This window comes from Dreissena polymorpha, chromosome 1, assembly GCF_020536995.1.
Source record: "Dreissena polymorpha isolate Duluth1 chromosome 1, UMN_Dpol_1.0, whole genome shotgun sequence".
Lineage (NCBI taxonomy): Eukaryota > Metazoa > Mollusca > Bivalvia > Myida > Dreissenidae > Dreissena > Dreissena polymorpha.
In genome coordinates, this window is record NC_068355.1 from 133727411 (window position 1) to 133754237 (window position 26827).

General features: G+C 36.5%; 2 protein-coding genes and 1 long non-coding RNA gene across 8 annotated transcripts; 1 reads left to right on the plus strand and 2 right to left on the minus strand.

Annotated features, from left to right (window-relative positions):
- Positions 1-4895: 4895 nt before the first annotated feature.
- On the minus strand, positions 4896-8021 carry LOC127850820 (uncharacterized). Its single transcript, XR_008035462.1, has 3 exons — positions 7189-8021; positions 6609-6709; positions 4896-6101 (listed from the first exon to the last, which is right to left on the minus strand). It is a non-coding gene; the product is annotated as an uncharacterized LOC127850820 (long non-coding RNA).
- Positions 8022-17848: 9827 nt separating this feature from the next.
- On the plus strand, positions 17849-21330 carry LOC127850774 (uncharacterized). The gene is made up of 6 exons (XM_052384075.1): positions 17849-18062; positions 18626-18785; positions 19480-19546; positions 19836-19962; positions 20856-20899; positions 21121-21330. Exons 1-6 carry the CDS (start codon positions 17884-17886, stop codon positions 21246-21248), a joined length of 705 nt encoding a protein of 234 aa, XP_052240035.1. The 5' UTR covers positions 17849-17883; the 3' UTR covers positions 21249-21330.
- LOC127850711 (putative nuclease HARBI1) lies at positions 19970-26609 on the minus strand. 6 transcript variants are annotated; one of them, XM_052384007.1, is made up of 7 exons: positions 25932-26608; positions 25849-25895; positions 25363-25464; positions 24264-24496; positions 23680-23833; positions 22927-23027; positions 19970-22145 (listed from the first exon to the last, which is right to left on the minus strand). In XM_052384007.1, exons 3-7 carry the CDS (start codon positions 25408-25410, stop codon positions 21923-21925), a joined length of 759 nt encoding a protein of 252 aa, XP_052239967.1. In that variant the 5' UTR covers positions 25411-25464; positions 25849-25895; positions 25932-26608; the 3' UTR covers positions 19970-21922. The 6 variants fall into 6 exon arrangements, with proteins under 6 accessions (XP_052239967.1, XP_052239954.1, XP_052239948.1 ...); XM_052383994.1 differs by lacking the exon at positions 25849-25895 and having other exon boundaries at positions 23680-23767; positions 26345-26609; XM_052383988.1 differs by lacking the exon at positions 25849-25895 and having other exon boundaries at positions 26345-26609.
- Positions 26610-26827: the final 218 nt, after the last annotated feature.

Here is a 26827-nt window from a genome sequence, read left to right on the forward strand (position 1 = left end):
CATATATTCACTCTTATGCCTCAAAATTAACATTTCTGTTCAAATTTGATTTCAATAAAACACATAAAAAAGAATAGCAAATTAAGAATTTTAATATAAAAACTTCTCACTAGAAGATTGTGTTGATTTCACAATAATATAAAAAAAATAAATAAATAATCATAAGAACGTATCTGGAATCAGTTGAATGGTTGTACTATCATTATTATACTTTTACCCAAAACCGCTATAAGCATGTTTTCAATTGTGCCATGACAGCATCACCTATTACCTGTAGGACAAATCACATTCTCTAATAAACTTAACAAAATTCCAACAGAAATAGAACTACTTTTCTGGCTCGCGACTTCAGTAGTTGCGCTTGTGCGATCTCTTAGTCTTGCTAAATCAACGTTATGTTTGCTTTGACATATTGCATTAGATTAGTGGTTGAGCCGGACTGAGCGTACGCCACATCCGTGAAGCACAGTTAGCACTTTGCTTAATCAGTAGGGCTACCATCCCGAAACCCATAATACTGCCACACTTTAGATTTTAGCTTCTTAGGCGCATCTGATAATTTCAATTTGTCGGCAACAACTTGTTCAGCCATTTTGACGCTTTTTCCGAAAGTAGACCGTAATGCGCTTATTGATTGGATGACTAAAGTAATAAGCAACCATTCGCGCGCGTCGTAATTACAGGTAAAGATAAAATATACACCTTCCTGTATCAATAGCCAGAATACAGCGTGCTTTACGTATCTATGCATATATATGTATATATGTTAAAGAATCGAATCGAATTTGGTAGGTTTGGTATCGTAATCGAATCGAAGCATTTCCAATCGATTTTCGATGAATCGGATCGAATCGTTGCAGCTCTAGTAATACTCACATGTTTCAAACATAACATTATGTAAATTATGTTAAAAAAGAAGATAAAATATCAATCCATTTTGATAAAATATAAAACTATTTAAACAAGTTTAATATTAGATACTTGTCTAAGAGAACATGACACAGTTTTATCAGATGAGCATAATTTGTTTGCATATTATTTATATCATACATTCATCCTGTGTCCTATAAATAACTGGAGTATCTGGTTTATCTCTATAAGTCATTGTGCACTTTATTGTTTGTATTAACAAAGACTAAGACTTAATTTTGCTTCAGTATGCTTGAACAAAACTTTAACTTTAGCACACTTTTATTTACATTTACAGCGAAACGGGACGCTGCTGTACGAATGTTATTCATGTACTGGATGATGTCTAAATGTTTATTTCCGTGCCTCGACAAAAATATAGCCATATATATCAAGAAGGGGTCTGACCAAACTTCAATGCGTTCGATATTTTTATGCCCCCCTTCGAAGAAGAGGGGGTATATTGCTTTGCTCATGTCGGTCTGTCGGTCGGTCGGTCTGTCTGTCGGTCGGTCCGTCCACCAGGTGGTTGTCAGACGATAACTCAAGAACGCTTAGGCCTAGGATCATGAAACTTCATAGGTACATTGATCATGACTCACAGATGACCCCTATTGATTTTGATGTCACTAGGTCAAAGGTCAAGGTCACTGTGACCCGAAATAGTAAAATGGTTTCCGGATGATAATTCAAGAACCCTTATGCCTAGGATCATGAAACTTGATAGGTAGATTGATCATGACTAGCAGATGACCCCTATTGATTTTCAGGTCACTAGGTCAAAGGTCAAGGTCACGGTGACCCGAAATAGTAAAATGGTTTCCGGATGATAACTCAAGAACGCTTATGCCTAGGATCATGAAACTTGATAGGTACATTGATCATGACTGGCAGATGACCCCTATTGATTTTCAGGTCACTAGGTCAAAGGTCAAGGTCACAGTGACCCGAAATAGTTAAATGGTTTCCTGATGATAACTCAGGAAAGCTTATGCCTAGGATCATGAAACTTCATAGGTACATTGATCATGACTCGCAGATGACCTCTATTGATTTTCAGGTCACTAGGTCAAAGGTCAAGGTCACAGTGACAAAAAACATATTTACAAAATGGCTGTCACTACAACTTAGAGCCCATATGGGGGGCATGCATGTTTTACAAACAGCCCTTGTTAATAACGCCTGAATCAGAGACAATTATCTCGCCATTTCTTATTTGGACTTTTTGCTGGGTTGATTCTCGGAATTTCGGCAAAAGGGACCTCAAATCAATAAATTCCCCTTTCCAGATTTTTTGCCTTGTCTGTAAAGGTACATGTGCGTACATATTCAACCAACCTTTCTCGCTTTGTTGCTCGCTTGTTCCTGGCTTGGACGATTCCTCTGGGTCAATTTCCGGTGCCGTCACTATCGGTTCCGCGCGAACGGCCCTCTGTCTCGGTTCTGCGGCCATGGCTTGAAGCACTTGCGCGACTTTCGCTCGACGTCTTTTTGCACGTGGTGGCATTATAAAACCATAAAAATAGTCTTGTTAATAAAAACGGAAAGCGAACAATGATATAGACAATAATTCCAATTAAAAGCAAAAATACAATTATTCTAGAATTTAAGATTTGTTAAATAGTTCACTTTTAATATTTAATAGTTATGTTATTCAGGAAACACCATTTCTATAATCATACAAACATGTGGTTGTTGTTTCTTGAATCTAAAAACTCAAATTATATACTGTATACTAAATGTACAACGACTGACAAGATAAAGCTGATCACCAAACACAATTCCGAGAACCGTACAAACACGTGGTCGGTATATCTTGAATATAAAAACGCAAACTATTAAATACCTTACCCCAGAATAAAGATACTGAATTTCTTATAGTAAATTTACAAACGAATAACAAGATAAAACTGTACAAAATAAGAACAAGTTTAAAAAGAACTTCAGACATCGAGACTTTTCAACCACGTGCTTAAATGTAAAATTCGTAAAGCAGTGACTTACTCGGTTTACTGGTCAGCTGGAAAAGGAATGACTGCGAGGAAAACAAGCGGTTTATATAAGTGGACAAGTCCAAATGATACAATGGACAATAGCATTTCATAAAGAGGGGTGTTTTAGAGTTAGAGTGGAAAATAGCCTTTGCGTTGAATTGCGTTCTTAAGCGAATAAACATTATTACATTTCATAAAAACTTGCAAACCTTTTCTTGTACAGTAGTAAGTCCCTGTACAGCCTCCCCACCTCCAGTCTTCTGTTGTTCTTAAAGAGTTTTGCGTTCCTTAGCAACAGTCCAGCACTGAAAAAAAGGTATTATTAATAAAAAGTGATATTTATAATGAGCATAAATTATGTTGAATAGTAATGTTTAATAAAAGAATAATTCATAACTTGGGTGAATTGTTTAGTGATACTCAAGTAAATTTGAGTATTTACATGAGGGTGAAACCACCCTCTTTGGCACACAGTATTCGGGAGAATTTAATACTGTACACAATGTCCAGAACCCAGTACGCAAAAAAGGAAAATTGTGCATGCAGAGCTTTAAATCATCATTATTATTACCATTATCATTTTCTTTAATTTAATCAACAACTAACACCTCACAATAAGGCATTGTGCAAAATCAAAATAAAGCAGTACATTTTGGGGAGGGATGTTTCATCCTCATAATGTATTGTTAAACTTCAATATTACTACTAAAACATACTACTTTAATTTACCTTCAGTTGCTTCCATTTACTCGTGTGGTCTTCAATAGACCTCCCATTGCCTCCCACTCCAATTATACTAGATGAACAAAACAATAATTCATGGCAGCTTATATAAATCCATTATATCAATGCTTTACACAGACAAGTTCTACCTATCAACTGTGTGAAATTTACAGTTTTTAAAACATAGCTCATGAAATATTAACTACCCGTACAAACTTAAAAACAAAAGTGGGTCCAATTTAAAATAATTCCTTCAATTCCAAAATCTAGATCAAGTATTTTAATTATTTTAAGGTAACATTTATTATTCAAAACTCGTTAAAAGTACAATCAGTTGCTATTTACAGTACTCGATGCAACCCAAGCTGCACACATCCCCTGAACAAATTGCAAACTTTAAATACAGAATCTCTGAGTGGCCAGTTGACAGCTGTCAACTGAACAAACTCACATAAAACAGTACTAACGATCCTAAAATGTCACCAAAATTTCTTTCTTTCTCCTTATGTGTTATTTTGCTTGAAAACTTTCCAAATAAAACCTCTATTTTCTACATAATCGTGTACCAGAATTTCTGTTTCCTCTCGAGTCCAATTGGAACTGCACTACGCCATTTTATTTTTAGTTTGTCTGACAGTTGCGCATGTAAATGGCGTCACGATTTTAGGAATAGGTGGTGTTTAACCTATTGAAAGTTGCAACCTCAATGATGAAACCCACTTAGTTGAGCGTTGAAAATCGAGGAAAAACTTGCAACTTGCAACGCAACTGGGCTGCAACCAAAGATGAAACGGCCCCCAGGAAGATTTTTTCTGTGTTCTTTTCCACACGTTATCTACTGCTGATAGAATATAAGATGTCTGAATCCGTGTAAATGTTCTTTATGTAATAAAAGGTACTCTTAGAAAGTCTAGACAGTTAAAAAATTGTCTTATTGACACACCACTAAAAAGTATTGATCCAGCACCAAGAACGTTCATGATACTGGTGTCCCATTGACTGTTGGAGGTTATATTACACTAATTCCGATTCCCATAGGGTCCCATTATAAAACTGACAACTTTCACAGCATTTTTCTTGCCTTTCCGACGTATCAATTTTTCCGAACCTGGTATCATTTTAAAGATGGATCTGTCATCTTCCAATAATTGCAATAAAAAACATACCGTCTTGCAACTTCTAAGAAAGTAAAAACGCTGTCGAATGAACCCACCGTAGAAAAACGCGTTTCGGAATTCTTATTTCGACAAAAGCCCCACACAATAGAAAACACACCCTCAAAAGTTCATCTTTTAAGTTAGCTTCCAATCCAAGGCATCAAAGTACTCCAGACACATACAGGATATTACAAATAACCACAAAAGACATGTCTCACATTGTTAAATGGCTTATATTCAAGAAGAGAAAAGGAACTCTTTAGAAATAGGCACTACTTTCGAATGGAACACGGAGGGATACACAATGATTTAGTGTAATGTAACCTTTAAGGGAACTCAACATTGTCCTATCTTTTTCAAACTTTCTCCACATGAGATTTCAACTATTTCCACAATGAATATGCAATTTCAGTGCATTCGGATGGGTGTAAAGGCCTTAAAATGGCCATTTAAAGCGGTGACTAAATTGGCCGCAGTCAAGTCGGAATGCATGATTTTTAGTCTAAGTGACGACAGCTGATTTTGTGTCTCCAATTATTGTTATGCGTAACTTTTATGGCAAAAACTGGTATCATTGCATGCGAAATTCACCAATATATCAGCAAAAGGCCCAAATAAATGTATTGATTGTGAATCAGTGTACTTTTCTTGATGAAAAAGGAGACTTTTTTTTTAATTTTAAGCACTTTTTTCAATAAAAAACTCACTGACAGCATATAAAATCATGTTTTTTAAGAAAATTATTATTAAAAGCTTCACTTACAATCTAAACATACACATTGCATTTACAAAAATTAATGCTATTATGATGAGAGGCATAATTTGCAGCTTTCAAGCCGATACAAGCCGGCTACCCAAAATTAACACTTAAAAAGGCGCAAATCGCTCCTTCAACAGCTTACGACACAAAGTGACACTTAATGCGCATCCAGATAGTCTCTCTCATATAAATAAGTCCTGTTAGCGACATTTTATTAATTATTCCCTTTAAAATCCAGTGTTGAAAGCGTAAGTTTTGCAAAAATGCCCACAGTCACCATGCAAAAGAGCACGTTGGCTAAGGAATTCCTACGCGAGTGGCCACACTAATGTCGTGGCAGGAAAGTCATTTGGGTGTGATTCCTCTGTAGCTCAGTGTACATTCATTCCACTACCTGGGGATGACTATCAGGATCAATTTTCCCAGCTTGGTGTAGTGTTGACCTTTCAGGATGTTGATGGATCGTCCACAAGCGCTGCACCACTGCGGCCTCTGTTCAGGACACAGAGTCGGATTGAGGTGTACACAAACCCGCAGTCAGGCAAGGATCATCCAGACCTTTAATAAAATAAAATGTTTAGGACCCTGAAACTGGCAATTATGTTCAACACTGAGATAAGGAAACGCATAGAGGAGACATCATGCCATGGCTTTCTCATTATCGACACAGCAAACTCGAGCGGCTGGGGACTTGGCTCTAAACAAAAACAGGTATGCTCCATCAATGTGAGCAAGATGGCATGTCAGAGTTAAAAAGGGCAAACAAACATACAAAAGAGATATAAAGGAAATTAGAAATTAAATGCCAGAAGTAATTTTAAGTATTGTTTTTCTGTCTGCAAGGGTTGCTGTGGAAAATAGTGCTTAACGCATAGTTTGGCCTGTAGGGGTTCTGCTAGCAAGAACAAATCGAAGTCATATCTGCCCGCGAACTGTAAGCTTGAGATAACCATATCTGATGAAGTACTGCTTTGAGAATGCATTCTGATTGTACTTGAACCAGATCGCATTGACAGCAGAAGGCTTCAGACCCCCCAAAAGCGTGAGGCTTTCAATAGTGCTTACCTGATACCAGACCGCATTGCCCAAGACAGTGACTTTCTCCCGGAACTGCACAGGCTGCATTCGCAGCACAATCCTTAAGCTCAATCATGGTCTGGCTGACTCTGAAATAGTGAAATCTGAATTTACAGATGCTCATTTGTCTAAAGGTTATGAGTTTATTGCCTATCTTATTAAAAGCAAACACAATGACATGCTTAAGAAGGCATGTGCATTTCTGAAAAGACATACAGCTGCCCGATACTTGACTAGGAAAAGGCCCTATGGTCTTCACTCTGAAATTCATTACTCTAAGGGCTTAACAGAACAAAAGCCAGATCTTACAGCTAAATGGCCCCACCTACAGCTAAATATGCTTTATAGGTTGAAAATAAAGTTATTTGTCTGAAGAACTAGTGCTATTAACTCATCAGCTATGTTGCTCCACTGGCCGCAATTCTGTAAACATAGTGTACTTATGGAAATACCTAGTCTACCACCTGCTGCGCACCACTACGTCCACTGTAAATACACAGCTAAGTTAGTACTTTAACGAACAAACTGAAATTCATGTGTTAATTAAACAATCAGTATGATGACTCACATTGAAATCATGTCCAGTGCACCAGTCAGAGCAAGACAGCTAGCGGATTGTTGACCATATACGGCTCAAGGACAAACGGTCAGGCCTACAAACAAAGAGAAAAATGGCATAAATGGGTTGCATGCATGTAATTTGGCATATTTTTCATCTTGCTCTCCACCTGAAACTTCAATCTATGGACATAATAATATTTACATTTAAGATTTGTTGGAAATGTTACCCTTACTTGTCCATACCAGGTCCCCCACCCATCCGGAACAGTCCAAAACCACCTAAAACATCCATTTGGACCAAAATATTGACATCTCTCATCTATTTTAGCACCCAAATCATCAAAACATTCATTAAAATTCATTTTCTACTTGTCTCGCTTGCAGACGAATCCATGTGACCTTGAAATTGCAGTAAATGTGCTTTTTAAAGGTTATATTACACTAATTCCGATTCCCATAGGGTCCCATTATAAAACTGACAACTTTCACAGCATTTTTCTTGCCTTTCCGACGTATCAATTTTTCCGAACCTGGTATCATTTTAAAGATGGAGCTGTCATCTTCCAATAATTGCAATAAAAAACATACCTTCTCGCAACTTCTAAGAAAGTAAATCGCTGTCGAATGAACCCACCGTAGAAAAACGCGTTTCGGAATCCTAATTTCGACAAAAGCCCCACACAATAGAAAACACACCCTCAAAAGTTCATCTTTTAAGTTAGCTTCCAATCCAAGGCATCAAAGTACTCCAGACACATACAGGATATTACAAATAACCACAAAAGACATGTCTCACATTGTTAAATGGCTTATATTCAAGAAGAGAAAAGGAACTCTTTAGAAATAGGCACTACTTTCGAATGGACCACGGAGGGATACACAATGATTTAGTGTAATGTAACCTGGAGCACTATCTCAGTCCCTAGTATGGCCGGTTCCACACAGAGTGGAAAACTTAAGCTAGCTCCCACGCACCGACTTGCGAGTAATTGAAAACTTGTCTCCGTAAACACTGTACACAAGCAGTAATGGAAGCAGACAATTTTCATAAAAAGGTCTGTAAGGATATTAAGGATTGCCGTTCCTGAAAGGATTACAATTAAAACATTGAATTTGGTTAATATATTAAGTGAACAATTACTACGAAAACAAGTTGAAAATGAATGCATTTCTTACAAACATGAGTAAAGGAAATTCACAGACATTTACAATAGACACAGGTATAAATGTTTTCAAATCAAATAGAATATAATGTTTAGTGCCAAGGCACTATTCAAAACATTTATATATGGACAAAATTTATTAACTAATGCATAGAACTTCAGTTTTATTTCTGGGGTCGCTTTAATGTGACCTTCTGGTGCCGCTGCGATGTGACCTTCTGGGGCCTCTGCAATGTGACCTTCTGGGGCTGCTGCAATGTGACCTTCTGGGGCTGCTGCAATGTGACCTGCTGGGGCCACTGCAATGTAACCTTCTGGGGCCGCTGCAATTTCAGCTGGTGGGGCTGCTTCTGTTTGAGCAAGTGGGGCTTCTTGTTGCATTTCTTCAGATTTATCAAAGGTGCGATGTCCTTCTGAAGCTACCTCAAGCGTATCTATGTCCCTTATATCAAGCAGTCTTGTTTCACAGGAAATCTGTTGTTCTTCTTGTCTTTTTTCTGACTGTGTTTGTCTCGCACATTTTATCTTTTTGCTTAATCGTTTCCTCTTGAGAGGAGTTCTGTCTCCACTTAAAACTTGAGTCTGCACCAAAAACAGGAGGATCTGATGACTGGGACACTTCCATCATGTCCTCTATAGGGAATGTACTAGTTTCACTGGCCTCACTGTCACTTTGGTGGGCAACTTGTCTTTCGGACAAAGTTCTTCGTCTTTCATTCATTTCTTCTGTCATAGGGGTTCTGGCCCTCTCATGAATATTATGCAGCATGTCCATCAACTTGTTTGCCATCTCTATGAGTTCCCCTTCCTCTGTCTCCAGTACACGTGATGAAGTTCTCCGAATGTGTGTGACGTCACATCCGGGATCCCGATTTACTAGGAGAAAGACTGAGTTATTCCAAACATTCCCAGCTTCCTTAGTAACGCAAAATGACTTTATTTCTATGTAAATAATTGGAATTATTTGTTTAACAGAAATAATTCTTATAATGTTCATATCAAAGCATTATCAAGTTCAGGGCTTGCTTTGTCCCCTACTATAGTAGTGGGGGACATATTGTTTTTGCCCTGTCTGTTGGTCTGTTGGTTGGTTGGTTGGTTGGTTGGTTGGTTGGTTTGCACATTTGCAATAACTTTTGCAATATTGAAGATAGCAACTTGATATTTGGCATGCATATGTATCTCATGGAGCTGCACATTTTGAGTGGTGAAAGGTCAAGGTCATCCTTCAAGGTCAAAGGTCAAATATATGGGTCAAAATCTCTCATTTTATGTACACTTTTGCAGTATTTCAATATTCAAGATAGCAACTTGATATTTGGCATGCATGTGTATCTCATGGAGCTGCACATTTTGAGTGGTGAAAGGTCAAGGTCATCCTTCAAGGTCAGATGTCAAATATATGTGGCCAAAATTGCTCATTTTATGAGTTCTTTTGCAATATTGAAGATAGCAACTTGATATTTGGCATGCATGTGTATCTCATGGAGCTGCACATTTTGAGTGGTGAAAGGTCAAGGTCATCCTTCAAGGTCAGAGGTCAAATATATGTGGCCCAAATCGCTTATTTTATGAATACTTTTGCAATATTGAAGATAGCAACTTGATATTTGGCATGCATGTGTATCTCATGAAGCTGCACATTTTGAGTGGTGAAAGGTCAAGGTCATCCTTCAAGGTCAAATATATGGTTCAAAATTGCTCATGTAATGTCACTTCTGCAATATTGAAGCTAGCAATTTTATATTTGAAATGCATGTGTATCTCATGGAGCTGCACATTTTGAGTGGTGAAGGGTCAAGGTCAAGGTCATCCTTCAAGGTCAAACATCATATAGGGGTCAAGGTCATCCTTCAAGGTCAAACATCATATAGGGGGACATTGTGTTTCACAAACACATCTTGTTTTGCCTTTTTTAGCAAGGGCCTTATAAATGCCCCTTCCTCAAAGAGATTTTCTGTAAAATTATACAATTTTCCCTAAATTTCAAGCTTACTTTGGGAAGGTTTTCCCTCTTCTCAGTTTGATTTTTTTTCCCAAAAAATGGAAGGCTAGGCCCTTTCCCCAAATCAAGTCTTAAAGCCCTGAAGCTTGATTCAGGCACAAATTTGAATTATCAGCAAGATATAAAATACAACTTGAACAGCAAATGGCCAGACAGTCCGCGTTCAATCATGTCCATCATATATTTATTGTAATTATTGCTGTGCTGGTTTTTTACAGTATCAAAAAAGAAAATGTTCAAAAATGTGTTAAGCATTACTGTAGCAGTATTTCATGGACAAATAAGCAAGGTTTATCAGTTTTATCATATTGTTAAAGAACAACTGAAATAACAAGAACTGTTTGTACAAACTATATTTTGGTTGGCCCAGACAAAAGTACATATGCAAAGACCGTTGTTGTTGAAAAGTAAGGATATTCTTACTGAAGTATCAATACTGAATGCAAAATAAACCATTCAAATGATCAAAACAGCTAAATATAACCGCCAGTGTTTTTTTTCCTGACTAAGCCCCTCTAGTTTCTCTCTCATCTTCTTATTTTTTTTGCTTGAGCTGCTCATTCTCCAACTCAAGCCTGGCACATCTGTCCTGCAGCTCTTTCTGTGATGCTGATTGTTGAATATATGAATTTGATTATTAACAAAACTGACCTGATCTATCAGCTGAGCAAGGTGCTCTGGCAGATCTCCCTCGCTCACCACACTATGGTCACGGTCCAGGATGTAGTCGGTCACTATATTGGAGAAAATGGGCAGACTGGGACCGTCCTGTCCTGACGGACAGTGCTACTGACTGCTCAAGATAGTAGAATGTATTTCTACGTTGCTCAATAAAATTCTTCTGGAATGCCAGATGTCCCGGTTTTCATGAAACAAAAAATGCAACAGTTGCAAATCATAGCCAAGTTTTTATACTAGAAATTATGCAAAACTCAGTTTCAGCTGAGACTGCGTCTTTGATGTAAATTTTAACATGTTAACCGCTGAAAACAGGATGACATTTGTCCATTGATCGATGTTGTTGATTTTTCAGAGATTGAATTTTAGGGTGAAAGATACCTGCATATTCCAGTCCATCTTGTATTTATTGGTCTGGGGAGAAAATGCTGATAAATGAAGTAAAGGCATGTCCACAAATTTGTTGGGCCAAATGTCTTTGACCAACTAAGCTAAGTTGCTGATGATATAGGCTACTGATGGTTTCATCATGGGTTTTAAAAAGGTCATAATGAACTATGGTGGCATCAATTACTGTTTTCGGGGAAAACTTCATAATGAACGCTGTTATCGTCATGACCGTTGTCCGGGAAGACTTCATATTTAACGCTGTTGTCGTCATGAAATTCTGAAAATAAAATACATTACATAAAAATATGTCCATGTCACAAGACAGTTAAGCTTGATGGAATATTAGGTTTTGTTTCTCATCAAAAGGGATTAAATCTGAGTGACCCAATTGAAGTGGCAGTGGTTGGCCAGCTGTGGAAGGAGCATCTTCCAGACCATTTGAATTAGCTAGAATATGATTGGAGGTTGTTGTGGAGGGTGCTGTGGATGAGGCAGAGAAACTCTTTGAGTATTGATGATACTATGTATAAGGAGATTTTCATTTGTGTCTGTGGCCAGCTCTTCAATAGCCATTGCTGGTGTTGATTTCTTCAAAGTCGCCACCTTGGGATAACTGGGATTTATGCATGTGCGTTAAGTGTCGTTCCTGATAAGCCTGTGTAGTCTGTACAGGCTTATCAGGGCCAACACTTTCTCCTACTGTAGATTTTCGTTAAGCAGAGACCTTATTTAAACAAAAGCTCCATGAAAGCGGAAAGTGTTGTCCCTGTGCCGTGTGGAGACTACAATACCTATTCTGTGACAACACTTTACGCACATGCACTAAGCCAAGTTTTCCCAGAACAAGGCTCAAATGTTTTCCAGTGACATTTATTCAAAGCATCCATCCATTCTCCTGTCCTTCTTTTCTCTTTCCCCAAAACCCCCTTTATATACTATTCCTATATGTAAATTTCTGACATTATGAGTTATTTATTACCCGAATAAACCAAAATTAAATTTCTATTTAAATTTCTGACAACATAAAAAGTTTGGATCATTTCTGATATCCCAACGCAGATTTTAATACTGATGAGCCCATCAATCATCAACGGACTACCGTTTGCTGATTGTACAGTAACCAATTTCTTTTGTAATTTTGTCTTCTCAATCGTCTATGCATCAAAGAAATCTCAGCACCTGTATCTATCAAACTTCGAAATTTTTGCTTACCAATACGTAATAAACAGGAGTTCGGTTTTCCAGAAATAAAAACTTGCCATGGTTGGTTAATTTCTGACTTATTGTTATCTAAACTTCGACCTCGACATATTGAGAATGTTTTAGTTTTTCTATGGCCTGTTTTATTATCTTTCAAACCCTGTTTCGAATAAGGACAATCACGCAACACGTGCCCTTCTGTACCACAGCCCCAACACAAAACTCTTGAACTCTCTCACTCGACTGAAGCAACATTAACCTTTTTGCAATCGGAGGAGTTGTCCGATCCGTTTGCATTTGTAACACCGGAAATCTCGATTATGGTTAATCCCCATAGGGGTTTCCTCTCTCTCTTATCTTACACTACTAGTACCGCCAGAAAGTCTTACTCATGCCAACAAATTTTGTTTGATTATGGCCCTGTTAATTTCAGTTTGTAAGTTGCGGGCCTTTCCCTTAATATCTTCTATGTTAGGGAATTATCATTTAAGCCATCTGTGAAATTGTCTATCAAATGTCTCTCAGCATTAGCATTTCTCACACCATATGCCTCTTTCCTCAAAGACATAATTCTTTCAGCGTATGACTGGATATCCTCATGTTTACCTTGTCTTATTTTCCTTAGAAGGGACAGAGTGAAATGCAGATCTGTCACGTCTGAGAACCTGATCGCTAAGTCTTGTTTGAACTGTCCCCTAGTATTCTCAGGATTATCATGAATATATCTTTCAATGTAACCAAAAACTGCACCCGATGCACTTTGATGTGCAATGAATTGTTTTCTTCTATCATCAGTTATATTCATTAACGTAGCAAATTTCTCATTGGATTTGACCCATTCCCTATACTCTTGACGGTTTCCATGAAATTTAGGAACTGTTTGTGAAATGCCCTGAGTTATTAAAGAATTGGAAACATTAATTAATTCACGCCTTAAATTATCGAACACTGTAAAAGGGTCTGTACCTACCGCCATGGTCTATATTTTCTCTGTTTTTATGCCCCCTGTAGGGTGGCATATAGCAGTTGAACTGTCCGTCAGTCAGTATGTCAGTATGTGTGTATGTCAGTCTGTCTGTCCGTCCGAAAAAAAACACTTTAACGTTGGCATTATTGAAGATAGAAACTTGATTTTTGCCATGCATGTGTATCTCATGAAGCTGCACATTTTGAGTGGTGAAAGTTCAAGGTAAAGGTCATCCTTCAAGGTCAAAGGTCAATTTATTTTTTTTTCAAAGCGGTGCAATAGGGGGCATTGTGTTTCTGACGAACACATCTCTTGTTTCAAATATGAAACAAAAACATCAATCATTTCCAACACAATAGACATCAGTGTCATTGAACGTTTGTAGATAATCTGCATAGTTCAGATTCTGCCTTTATTTTGCCAATCTTGATTTCCTTTGAGTGACAAGTTCTGCAGTAGGTGGTGGTTCAATTGAAGCAATGGTGGAAGCAATGGTCAGGGTTCGCCAGCCTGTCTTTTGATTGGGTGATAGATGCGTTTCTTGCCCGTGCAGTACTTGTTGACTGCTGAAACAATCCGTTTTTAGCTCACCTGAGCACAAAGTGCTCATAGTGAGCTTTTGTGATCGCCTTTTGTCTGTCGTCAGTTGTCCGTCGTCAACATTTTGCTTTGTGAACACTCTAGAGGCCACATTTATTGTCAGATCTTCATGAAACTTGGTCAGACAATGATACCTCAACCGAGTTCGAAACTGGGTCATGCTGGGTAAAAAATTAGGTCACTAAGTCAAAAAAAAGAAAAACCTTGTGAACACTGTAAAAGTTACATTTGTTGCCCAATCTTCATGTAACTTTGTCAAAATGTTTGTCTTAATGATATGTTGGTTGAGTTCAAAAATGGTTCTGGTCCGTTGAAAAACATGGTCGCCAGGGGGCGGGCAGTATTCCTTATATGGCTTTAGAGAAACCTTGTGAACACTCTAGAAGTCACAATTTTTGCCCAATCATCATGAAACTTGGTCAAAACATTGGTTTTATTCATATCTTTGAGGAGTTCGAAAATGGTCCAGATCGGTGAAAAAACATGGCCGCCAGGGGGCGGGGCAGTTTTCTATATATGTATATAGTGAAAACATGTGAACACTCTAGAAGTCTCAATTTTGGTCCAATCTTAATGAAATTTGGCCAGAAGATTTGTTTACTGGAATTGACGGTTGAGTTCGAAAATGGTTTGGATCGGTAAAAAAAATGGCCGCCGAGGGGCGGGTAATTTTCCTTATATTTATTATATAGTAAAAAAGCTTGTGAACACTCTAGAAGTCACATTTTTTCCTAATCATCATGAAATTTTTTTAAACATTGATTTTATAGATATATCGGAGGAGTTCGAAAATGGTCATGCTTGGTGGAGAAACATGGCCGCCAGAGGGTGGGGCAGTTTTCTCTATATGTATATAGTGAAAACATGTGAGCAGTCTAGAAGACACATTTTTTGCCCAATCTTCATGAAATTTGGTCAGAACATTGGTTTCCTGGATACAACAGTTGAGTTCGAAAATGGTTCTGATCAGTAAAAAAACATGGGTGCCAGGGGGTGGGGTCTTTTTCCTTATATTTATATAGTAAAAAAGCTTGTGGACACTCTAGAATTCACATTTTTTGCCTAATCATCATGAAATATGGTCAAAACATTGGTTATCTGGATATATTGAACAAGTTTGAAAATGGTTGGATCAGTGGAAAAACATGGCTGCCAGGGGGTGCGCAGTTTTTTCTATATGTATATAGTGAAAACATGTGAACAGTCTAGAAGACACATTTTTGCCCAATCTTTATGAAATATGGTCAGAACATTTGTTTCCTAGATACGACGGTTAAGTTCGAAAATGGTTCGGATCGGTAAAAAAACATGGCCGCCAGGGTGGGGGTCTTTTTCCTTATATTTATACAGTAAAAAAAGCTTGTGAACACTCTAGAAGTCACATTTTTTGTCCAATCATCATAAAACTTGGTCAAAATATTGGTTTTTTGGATATCTTGGTTGAGTAAGAAAATAGTCGTGATCAGTGATAAAACATGGCCGCCAGGGGGTGGGGCAGTTTTCTCTATATGTATATAATGAAAACATGTGAACAGTCTAGAAGACGCATTTTTTTCCCAATCTTCATGACATTTGTTGGTCAGAACATTTTTTTTCCTGTATACCACGGTTGAGTCAAAAAATGTTTTGATCTATCTAGTAACATGACCGCCATGGAGGGGGGGGGGGGGGGCATTTTCCTTATATTTATATACTAAAGGCTTGTGAACACTCTAAGTCACATTTTTTGGCCAATCATCATGAAACTTGGTTAAAACATTGGTTTTATTGATATGTCAGATGAGTATGAAAATGGTAATGATCAGTGGAAAAAAATGGCCGCCATGGGATGGGGCAGTTTTCTCTATATGTATGTAAGAAGCATTTTCCTTATATATATATTTTAAAAAAATCTAGTTATTAAAAACATGGCTGCCATGGTGGGTGGGGTAATTTTCTATATAGGCCTATTGTGAATACTTTGAAACACCTTATTTTTAAAGTCAGTCTTGTCATACCAATAATTTGAAATATTTGCTGAAAATTTTTAATCTTTGTTTCTTTCCATCTTAGTCTCTCGGGTGAGCGACCCAGGGCCCTTTGGGGCCTCTTGTTCTATGTAGCTGTAGGCCTTGTCCACCTTCACTGGGTAGACTGTCCACTTGTTCTCTCTCTTGGAAAACTAGCTAAAAAAATAGGCATACTGTCATAAAATAAGCTAAAACACTTTAACAAACATTCCATGTGGTATAAGACTACAAACATTCCATGTGGTATAAGAACACAAAGTCTGTGTACATAATTAGATGAAGTCAACATAAAAGGAGCAAATAATATGATAATGAAAGATCCTTTAATTGTTGGCACAAAATCCACTCCAAGCATTATAAATAAACAAAAAAAAAGATTCAATCTTCCACTTACCAGAGCTCACCATTTGCAGCCTTGTATGGCCTGTCCAAATGGTGCATATAGTCTATGGCTGCAAGCTGGCATCAGCACTTGTATATTGAATACCCAGTTAAAGAGTTTATTGCATAACCAACATTATTTTAGAGGAGACACTGTAAAATCAATTATAAAGCATGACTACAATGATTTAACTTGAATCACAGAAGAAAGATTTCAAATCGGTTTGTTCATACTAGATATCTGATTATCTTTCCTAAGTATTTGAATGTACAACTTAAAGTACAAGCTGAATAAAATGCTTACATGACAGTAAGCCTGTCTTTTGGATGCATACATTAAAAAATGGTTATTGAATGTCTCAAGCTCTGATGTTGTCCTTAAAAACAAATACACATATTGATTAACTTTCACTGTAAATATATCATAAGAATATACTAAAATTTCTGCCATAGATTGTATTAAAGTGTACAGAACAACTTTTGAGGCTGGTTGGTTTTCTTATCAACTGAAATCAGTATAAGCAAAAAGCAGAATGATGTTTGTATGTACTTTGATATAAATTATGCGAAACACATTTTTATTTTTAGTACATATGTATTTATTCCAAATCACTAATCAATTACTCTTACTCAATTGATTTGTTTCATTTATTCGGTCCATCTGCAATTTGTATTGATTGGTCTGGGGAGAAAATGCTGATGGAAAAAGTAAAGCCATGTCCACAAATTTGTTGCGCCAAATGTCTTTGACCAACTTAGCTTTAAGTAACCTATGATATAGGCTACTGATGGGTTCATAATGAGTAAAAAAGGTCATAATGAACTATGTGTGGCGTCATGACCGTTGTCGGGAAAACTTCTTACTGAATGCTGTTGTCGGCATGACCGTTGTGGGTGAAGTCTTCATAATCAACGCTGTTGTCTTCATGACATTCATAAAATACAATAAATTACTTTGAAATAGGTCAATGTCACGGGACAGTAAAGCTTGATGGAATTTAAGGTCCTGGGTACCGTTTTACTAACAATACTTAAGTTTTGCGTAAGTATTGGCGTAAGTTGACAAGTTACGAATAACGTACGCATTTCGTAAGTGCGTTTTACTAACATTGCGTAAGTTTGACATCGTACGTAAGTGAAAAAAATGATCGTAACTCTCCAACTTGGAGGTGACATGAAAACAAACAACAACAACTCTGACGGTTAAACTATACTATTTTTACTTTTTTGTTTTATGTAACCCATCTGCTTTCGTAAGTGTGTTGTCACCTAGTGTCGTCTGCACTTGTTTAAGTTGTAACTTGTCACAATGGATGCGGTAACGCTTAATGAGAAGAAAAGAGAAAAAAGGAAATTGAATTGGACCAAAATAGAAACGGAGGTGTTAGCAGCTGCTTACATCGAGCAGCATGCGTTGATAAACGGCAATTTTTCATCGACGTTGTCTGGAAAAGATAAGGATCTTGCGTGGGAAAAAATTGCAGAACAGTGAGTATCATCTAGCGCACTATTATATTTTCTTTGAAACTTAACAATGAACACAATTTTAGATTAGAAAAAAACACAACGTGACATGTGCTTACTGTAGTTTAAACGCTCAAAAACACCATAATAATTTATTATGCTCCCCCCCATTTTTTTGGGGGGGGGGGAGCATATAGTCGCCGCTTCGTTTGTCTGTGCGTGTGTCCGTCCGTCCGTGCACAATTTTTGTCCGGGCTATTTCTCAGCAATTAATGACCGGAATTCAATTAAACTTTATGGGAAGCTTCACTACCAAGAGGAGATGTGCATATTATCAGCCGGTTCTGGTCGGATGATTTTTCACAGAGATATGGCCGTTTGAAATTTTCCATTAACTGTACATATAGTGCAATTCTTGTCCCCCCAACTACTAGACGTTTCCTTTTATCTGAATATATAGTGCAATATTGTGACAAAAAAACTTTTGGGATCATAACCCGTCTCCGACGGCTTCTTGTTAAATAAGGATATAGCTTATTAAAATGTCACTAAACATGCTAGACGTATGTAAACATAATCTCATGCAGAATAAACGCACTGGGAGCAGAAGAAAGAACAGTGGAAGAGATCCGGAAAAAGATTTCCGACACGAAAACAAAACTGAGAAAGAAAGAAAGACAACGGCGCCTATCAATGAAACAAACTGGAGGGGGGCCAGCAATCACACTGGAGAAGTGGGAGGAGAAAGTAAATGCATTTGTATTCACGACTATTCCAAGAGAAAGCTATATCAAAGCATATCTCCATTTGATGAGTGACCTTAGAATATTGTTTTTTTATTCATAAACAATGATATCAAATGTAAATTACTGTATCTGACTGATAGCTGTGATGAAATTAATTATGTAATGCAGTGTATCATTTAAGTCAAATCAATAATACTCCTACCGTAGAAATCTAAAAAATACTTGCTTGATTAATTAATAGGGTTCATAAGTGTCTTTTCATATAATTTAGAATTAAAGTGTTTTGTACTCTTTTGAACGCGTAAAAAAGTTGTGTTTTACTTCCGCTAACATCACCAAAAATAAAAAAAGTAGGTTTTCGTAACTTTCATTGAACTTTTGTTTGACTTTTACACGTTGTGTTCCACTAACAAGGTAAGTCCATTGACAAAAGTGTTCAAAACATCAATGCAAACATCATTTAATATAATTCTAAGATGGCACAATTATTATATCGATAAAAGATTCCAGTTTAACAAATGTAACCAAAAACTGATTTTTTGTCTGTAAACTTGACTTCAAATGGCAAAACAAGTTAAGGGTCGGTAAAAAAGTTCGTGTCTGTCGGGTTAGCGGAAACATACAACTTCTTTAGGCCTAAGTTTGATGCAAATTATATTGTTGATTACCGTACAGTTAGATCTAATTTCTTATAGATGATAGAGGTTATTGGCGAAGAGTCGATTGTGGGGTTCGGTGGTGTGGACACGTTTGCTGTGCAACGTGAGTAACATACCTTATTGCAATGATCAAATAAAAAAGTTATCTTTACTTACTGTCATTAGCTATATTATTTACCATACCGTTCCACTAAAACAGTCGCCGTTGTGACAGTTAATGACACCCCGCTGCCGGTATGACTAGATAACGAAAACAGTACTGTTTTCGCAAAAACAGTAAAAATTACTGCTATCCCCGCTGCTAACGCTAAATGTACTTGTGCTTCTAATCTTCATTGTTTTGAAAGGCACTCGAGTTGAAGAAACATTTTGTCTGTTTTCAATAATGACAGGAACACAACAGCCGATGATTGCAGAGCAACATGGTCAATCATGCAGTACGATGTGTGTGGAGCCCACTGTAGCTTTAGAACCCCAGGTGGTAGGAGGAGTCGCAACTCCAAACCAAAAAACAAAAATGTATGTGCAGTGCGTTATAACAAATTCTTTTTATTTCATCTATTTGTTAACAACAGTGTGTATTCAGCAAAGCATCTAAAACATATAAATAATGTGACAAAACACTACTAAAATATGCTATTAGTATAAATACGATACATTCAGTAATGTTAAACTGAAACAAGATAACCAATTAATTTGGAATACATTTCAACAGTATAATACATATTATTAATATCCACACAATCCCTGTAATAAAAATGTAATTATTGCCAATCAACATATGGTGTGTTTTATGCCCTACTTCGAAGACGAGGGGGTATATTGTTTTGCACATGTTCCGTCGGACCGTCCGTCCACCAAGTGGTTTCCGGATGATAACTCAAGAACGCTTACGCCTAGGATCATGAAACTTCATATGTACATTGATCATGATTGGCAGATGACCCATTTTGATTTTCAGGTCACTAGGTCAAAGTTCAAGGTCACAGTGACTTAAAGCAGTAAATGGTTTCCGGATGATAACTGAAGAACGCTTAAGCCTGGGATCAGGAAAGTTCATAGGGACATTGGTCATGACTGACAGATGACCCCTATTGATTTTCAGTACTCTAGGTCAAAGGTCAAGGTCACAGTGACTTGAAACAGTAAAATGGTTTCCGGATGATAACTCACGAATGCTAAGGGTTAGGATCAGGAAAGTTCATGGTGACGTTGGTCATGACCGACAGATGACCCCTATTGATTTTCAGGACTCTAGGTCAAAGTTCAAGGTCACAGTGACCTGAAACAACTACAATTGACAGTCCATTTTGGGGGCATGTGTGTTTTACAAACAGCCCTTGTTTTATTCCAATTATTATAACAATCGTCTAACAAATTATTTCAATGTATGTTAATTTGAATTATTACAGGAGTCCAAGCACGAAAAACAAAAGGCGGAAGACAAGTGAAGATGGTAATATTTCAAGAAATAAACTGTTGAATTATGTTAATTTATTTAAATTTCGCAGTCATGTTGTTTTTCTATTGGTATTGTAACGACTAGCCCAATTAACAATGGGCGAGTCGTTATGAGGCGAGTTGTTAATGGGGCGAGTCGTTACCTATTCCTACCTTTGTTAAAGTCCATTTTGCCTGAATTTCTTTCTATTACTAAAAATAAGCCTTTTTTTTCAGATGACCATGAAGATGTCTTGCAACTTTTGAGACAGCAAAATGAGACACTCGATGCAATTTTATTAGAGCAAAGAAGAACCAGAGAACTTCTTGCAAAACTGTTTTCATTTCCGCTTAATGAACAATAAATAATCATTGTTTAAAGCCACACACCTTGAAATGAAATACATGGCATAGTAAGTTTAAGGATAAATGAGAAACATATTTGATCTATGCCAATAAGAATATATCTGGTGGTTACAAGGTAGACATCTGTCTCTTTTGCGCTTTAAAACTTAAAAATAATTGCGTTTGTCGAAATGTATGTATATGTATAGAAATCCTACTTTTGGTTTTTAAATTAAAAAAAACAATAAATAACTTGCTAACAAGGCTAGAGATTTTATGACAATTTTGCACATTTTGAAATTGCATCTATATGTATTTATTAACATGTACTTCATTTCAAGGTGTGTGGCTTTAAACATTTATTAACATTCATATTATAAATCAAATGACAATTTTAGCAGCAAATTGCTATAAATGAAATGTACTAAATATGGTGTGAAATTAATAAGGTTATTACAATTCTCTGCAATTTTTAACAACTATCAAAAAATATTGTGTCATTGTTAGAACTACTTCTTATATTTTAACACTAAATATCACCTAGTATCACATAGTAATAAAACAATACTCTAGTAGTGAAATGAACAAAACAATACATTAAACAGTTCAGTATGCTATTGAGAATCAATTCATTACTGATTGAGCGATTTCCCTGAAAAAGGTATTCTATATTAAATTAATATAGAATCCCTTTTTAGTGAAATCTCTCAATCAGTAAGGCCCGTGCACGCAACGCATTCAGGTCAGGGTTTTCCAGTGGCAGTTGTACATCGTCATCATCATCTTCTACGTCAATGTCATCAATGTCAAGGAAACCATCACTCAGACACAGATTGTGCAGCTTGGCACATACAGTCACAACCAGAGCTATCTTCTGAGGCGAAAATTGTAGATAGCCTCCAGTTTTGTGAAGACACCTACAACAAATATACCATACTTAGTAATATATTAACTGGAAGAAAACACGTGGATATACCATTATGTCATTATTGGCCTGCTTTCATTGGAGATATAAAGTACAGTAAAGTACAATGTACTTTCTCTTACAGTTTCATCAGAAAGAGTTGCAAAACAAGTTATGTTTCTGTCCAAGAAAGGTATTAGCATATTGAGTCTTTCACACGACACATCATAATATGGTTAATACCCATAACAAGTATTATTAAAATCTGTACATGTATAACAAAGTTATTGAGCAAACGCGAAACTATTGCAATTTTTCGCACATGCATACACAACAACACACAAACACACGAACACATATGTTCAATTTTGTGACCCCTGGGGCAGGGTCAAATTTGACCCCAGGGATAAAATTTGAACAAATTTGGTAGAGGACTATTAGATGTCACTACATACCAAATTTGATAGCCATAGGCCGGATGGTTATGAACAAGAAAATTTTTGAAGTTTTCACAAAATAGGCCTTATTTAAGCATATGTTCAATTTTGTGACCCCCCAGGGCAGGGTCAAATTTGACCCCAGGGGCATAATTTGAACAAATTTGAAAGAGGTTCACCCCAGGAACATTCCTGAGAAATTTCATCAGAATTGGACCAGTAGTTTAGGAGAAGATGTTTAAAGGAAAAGTAAACGCACGGACACACGCACAACGGACAAAGGACCATGACATAAGCCCCGCTGGCCTTTGGCCAGTGGAGCTAAAAATCAAATCTATTTTTTATAACATTAATAACCTAAAACGTGACTTCAACAGTCCAAACGCCCTCTCTACTACCATCCTCGAACGACTGTGGGCCAAGTTGAACGCGATCTCAGCTCTGCTCATTGGATTCAGCTACCAGCATATTAAAAAAAAACAATGTATATATAGATATAGTCGAGCTAAAAAGGTTATTGAAAAACATTGAACATTACTGGACTGGTAAATAGGATATGAATCACCGTTGAATAGGAAATAAGAGAAATTGTTTTTTTCAACAAAAGGAATGTTTGTACACAAAAGTACATTGTATTATTGCTCACTCTCATAAATACATTTTATATCATGATTATTAACAATCTTTATACAAGATTATCTAACTAAACAATTACCATAAGTACTTTATTTTATGCTTTCCGGTGGTTTATAGAGAAATATCAGTGAATTAAAACTGATTGTTTCACTGTTTCAAACAGTGAAAATTAACTGAAAATTATCGATAATTTTCACTGTTTACTTTTTTGACGAAATGACGTCATTATCCCAGCAAAATTCTTTAGTTTAACTCTTTAACAATGTATATAAACTGTAATCAAAAGCATTAAATAAAAGGAAAATTTATTGGATTCGGTTAAATATCGATTTTAATTCACTCGTGAAAATATTATTTTCTATGATCACTCGTGAATTAAAATCGATAATGCACAGAATGCAACAAATATCCTCTGGCTCTTTAACATACATGTTTATGTTCATTAATGGTTTGTCAATGATGATGAAAAATTACCTTTGGAGTAAGAAGATATGGTTTCAGTCCATAGCCGGAGTCTCCTAGTAGCCATCCTTTGCTTCCATCCACCAGCCAGTCCTTCAAGCTACAGTTGTCAAAGATTACACTGTCATGTGTGGATCCCGGCCACTTTGCCACAATGTTAGTGAATCTACAAAAAAAGTTTTCAGCTTTTCTTTTCAAACGCATAAAATCAGAAAACATGAATCATAAAGGGTATGTACACTGTAGTGTTGTGTTCGAATGAGCAGAGATTAGCAGAGTAAAGGATTAACAAAAATAAATTGTTGCGTTGCTTTATAATCTCACTTAAGATTTAAAATTTGTTTCGTCTCTTGACATGATATTATATGCATTATAATTCAAATAATTTACAAAAGTGAAACATTTATTTTAAGTTTCATGTTATTCCACAAAATAGTTACTGAGAAACATCTCCTGTCAGAAAAGTGATACAGACAGATAAACAGTAGAACAGACAGACAACACCAAAGCAACATCCCTCCACCTTTGGAGATAATCATTAGATATGCTTTTTTGTCAGTTCTTTCACAAACTTATACAAAGAGAAAAAGAGTAACCTCATGTTTGCATCTACAACAGCTTGTACATTAATGGAATGGTATCCTTTCCGACACACATATATGTCTTCTCTCTCCCTTGGGGCTAACATGGCGATGTGTGTGCAATCCACTGCTCCAATCACATTTGGAATTCCGGCTATACCAAAAATTTTTTGTTTCACTTGGACCAGTTCTCTCTCTGATGTAGGGAATACCACAGTATTCAAGCGGCGGTCTAAAGCTTTTAGCACCTTTAACAAAACATAAAGTGATAACTCTTTGATGGAATGTTCAGTAATTTATTTACCAATTGACATTACACTTAATTTAGCTACATAATAAAAATTGTTCCTTTTAAATATTAATTGTTTAAAAGCAGTGAACGGATTGACTTATGCAAAGCATCTGTAGGGCCTTTAAGCCACAATGTCGTACAAATTAAAATTTGATCATACATTCTGTTAACATCTCAGACAAACATGTTTATCAGCCTCACTGAATCTCTTTCCGAAACTCTAATAATATTCTCTATAAAATGTACATAACTTATAAATATTTCATTTGGTCTGACACTTAACATGTTATGAGCTATGTTGATGAATGACTTGATGAGACCATAAGTTATATAGCACATGTTTACGATAAAACTATGTGAAAATATATATAGCAACATGGAAAACAAGATGAAACAGCTGAGGAATAGATAAAATTTAAAAACAAGAACTCCGCGAGTCGGATGTTTCACCTAATGAGTATATTTTCAAACGATGGGTGATAACTAAAAAATGGGACCACCCAGAGTTATGGTTCCTTGTCACTACTCTTCCTCTCATTGAGCTGTATCACTGTAAAAAGTTGTAATTTGATATCTTCAATACTTTATTAGTTATGCGCCGGAAACAATTTATGACAGACGGACGGACAGACAAGACGATGGAGAAGTGATCCATTTATGTCGCATCTACTTAATAATAAAAGGCGACACAAAAATGTGTGAAGTGTTAAGGGAGCTGTTGAGTACGCAGAACATATTTTTAAACTATGTGTTACTGCAAAACATATATATTTTCCATGTCGAAAAAGCAATTTTGATTTTAAATATGTTCAACTATTGTACCTGCCAAATACTCTTACAAACTGAACTTCTTGAGACACCGTGAGTCATGCCACCTTCACTGTAGAACTCAGATTTGGCTAGAAATTGAAGTGTTATCAGCAACTGAAAAATTGTAACAGATAGTGATATACTTTGAAAAAAATTTGAAAAAAAAAAGTTACTAAGGAATTTCCTGGATGAGTTTAATAAACTATGGTTTGAAATGACAATGAGTGTCAGATTTTTTTTATGCTTCAAATGAACAAATTAAATTATCTCTAAGACAAAATCACATTGCTGGACAATACAATTAATGTATGATTATACGGATATAGTAGGGTTTTATACTTAATATATTTAAAAACATATCTGAACAATACCAATTCAATTGCTGTACACAGAATCAAACCATACTGCAGTAATTCCATTTCATTGTGAAATCGTCTTCGTTGGATGCCACAACAAGCTACATTATTAACATGCCATTATCTGATAAAATAACCTTACTGCATTTTGTAAAATTGATCAAAGAGATCAATATCTTTTCAACAAGGTTACATACCAAACTCTGGCATATTCCATAGGTAACTTGTCAAAGAATGTTTTCCAAACAAAGGGGGATGAGATTCACTATTCGGATACAGATTTCGGATGAAAATCCTTTTCACAGTAATACATATGTAGTTCCCCATATCCAGTTAATATTGCGTTCTACAAACTCAGTAACACTCGAAAATGTATCCAGTTAATATTGCGTTCTACAAACTCAGTAACACTCGAAAATGAATCATAGATGTTACAAAATAAAAGAATACTTGTGTATTTTAATAGCGTTATCAGTTCCAAAAAGGGCAAACGCATTATTTAATTTTCATAAAAAGTTGACAATGTCAAGGACGCAAGCGCTATTGACACGTACTTTTCTGAATGCGGCAAACTGTCACTCTAACAAGTTGTCATTTCAAATGATACAACAAAATCAAAATATGTTAATCTATATTACCTTCGTCATTGACGACAATGGGTGACTTCTGTTACATTGCGGCGATATGTCGTCCTTAATTAATTCATGGACTGTGTAGATTTGTGTTTTTGACAGTCTATACTTTCGCTGTATTTCTTGCTCTGTCAGAACATTTAGATAGTTTGGTCGATCTCTAAAAATCCTTGGATTTCTCCTTCGAGCGTTCCTTCTCGGAAATAACGCGGCCATATTTACGAAAATACTGAATGCTTACGCATGCTTTTTTTGTTCGTAAAGTTGCGTTAAAACTTACGTACGCATTTTTTAGTAAAACGCATTTGCGCAAAAATTTCAAACGTACGCAAGGAATTACGAAAATCGTAGACATAGGCTAGCGTAACTCTGTTAGTAAAACGGTCCCCTGTTCCTCATCAAAAGGGATTAAATCTGAGTGACCCAATCAAAGTGGCAGAGGTTGGCCAGCTGTTGAATGCACATGCATTAAGCCCAGTTTTCCCATAG

Coding starts and splice junctions, on each gene's coding strand:
- LOC127850774 (XM_052384075.1), top strand. CDS start 17,884: ATGGATGCGGTAACGCTTAATGAGAAGAAAAGAGAAAAAAGGAAATTG. Junction 18,786..19,479: donor TGGAGAAGTGGGAGGAGAAA/GTAAATGCATTT, acceptor AATTTCTTATAG/ATGATAGAGGTTATTGGCGA. Junction 20,900..21,120: donor GCGGAAGACAAGTGAAGATG/GTAATATTTCAA, acceptor CTTTTTTTTCAG/ATGACCATGAAGATGTCTTG.
- LOC127850711 (XM_052383988.1), bottom strand. CDS start 26,554: ATGGCCGCGTTATTTCCGAGAAGGAACGCTCGAAGGAGAAATCCAAGG. Junction 24,497..25,362: donor TTTGTAAGAGTATTTGGCAG/GTACAATAGTTG, acceptor GTTTTGTTAAAG/GTGCTAAAAGCTTTAGACCG. Junction 22,146..22,926: donor CTGTTGAAGTCACGTTTTAG/GTTATTAATGTT, acceptor TATTTGTTGTAG/GTGTCTTCACAAAACTGGAG.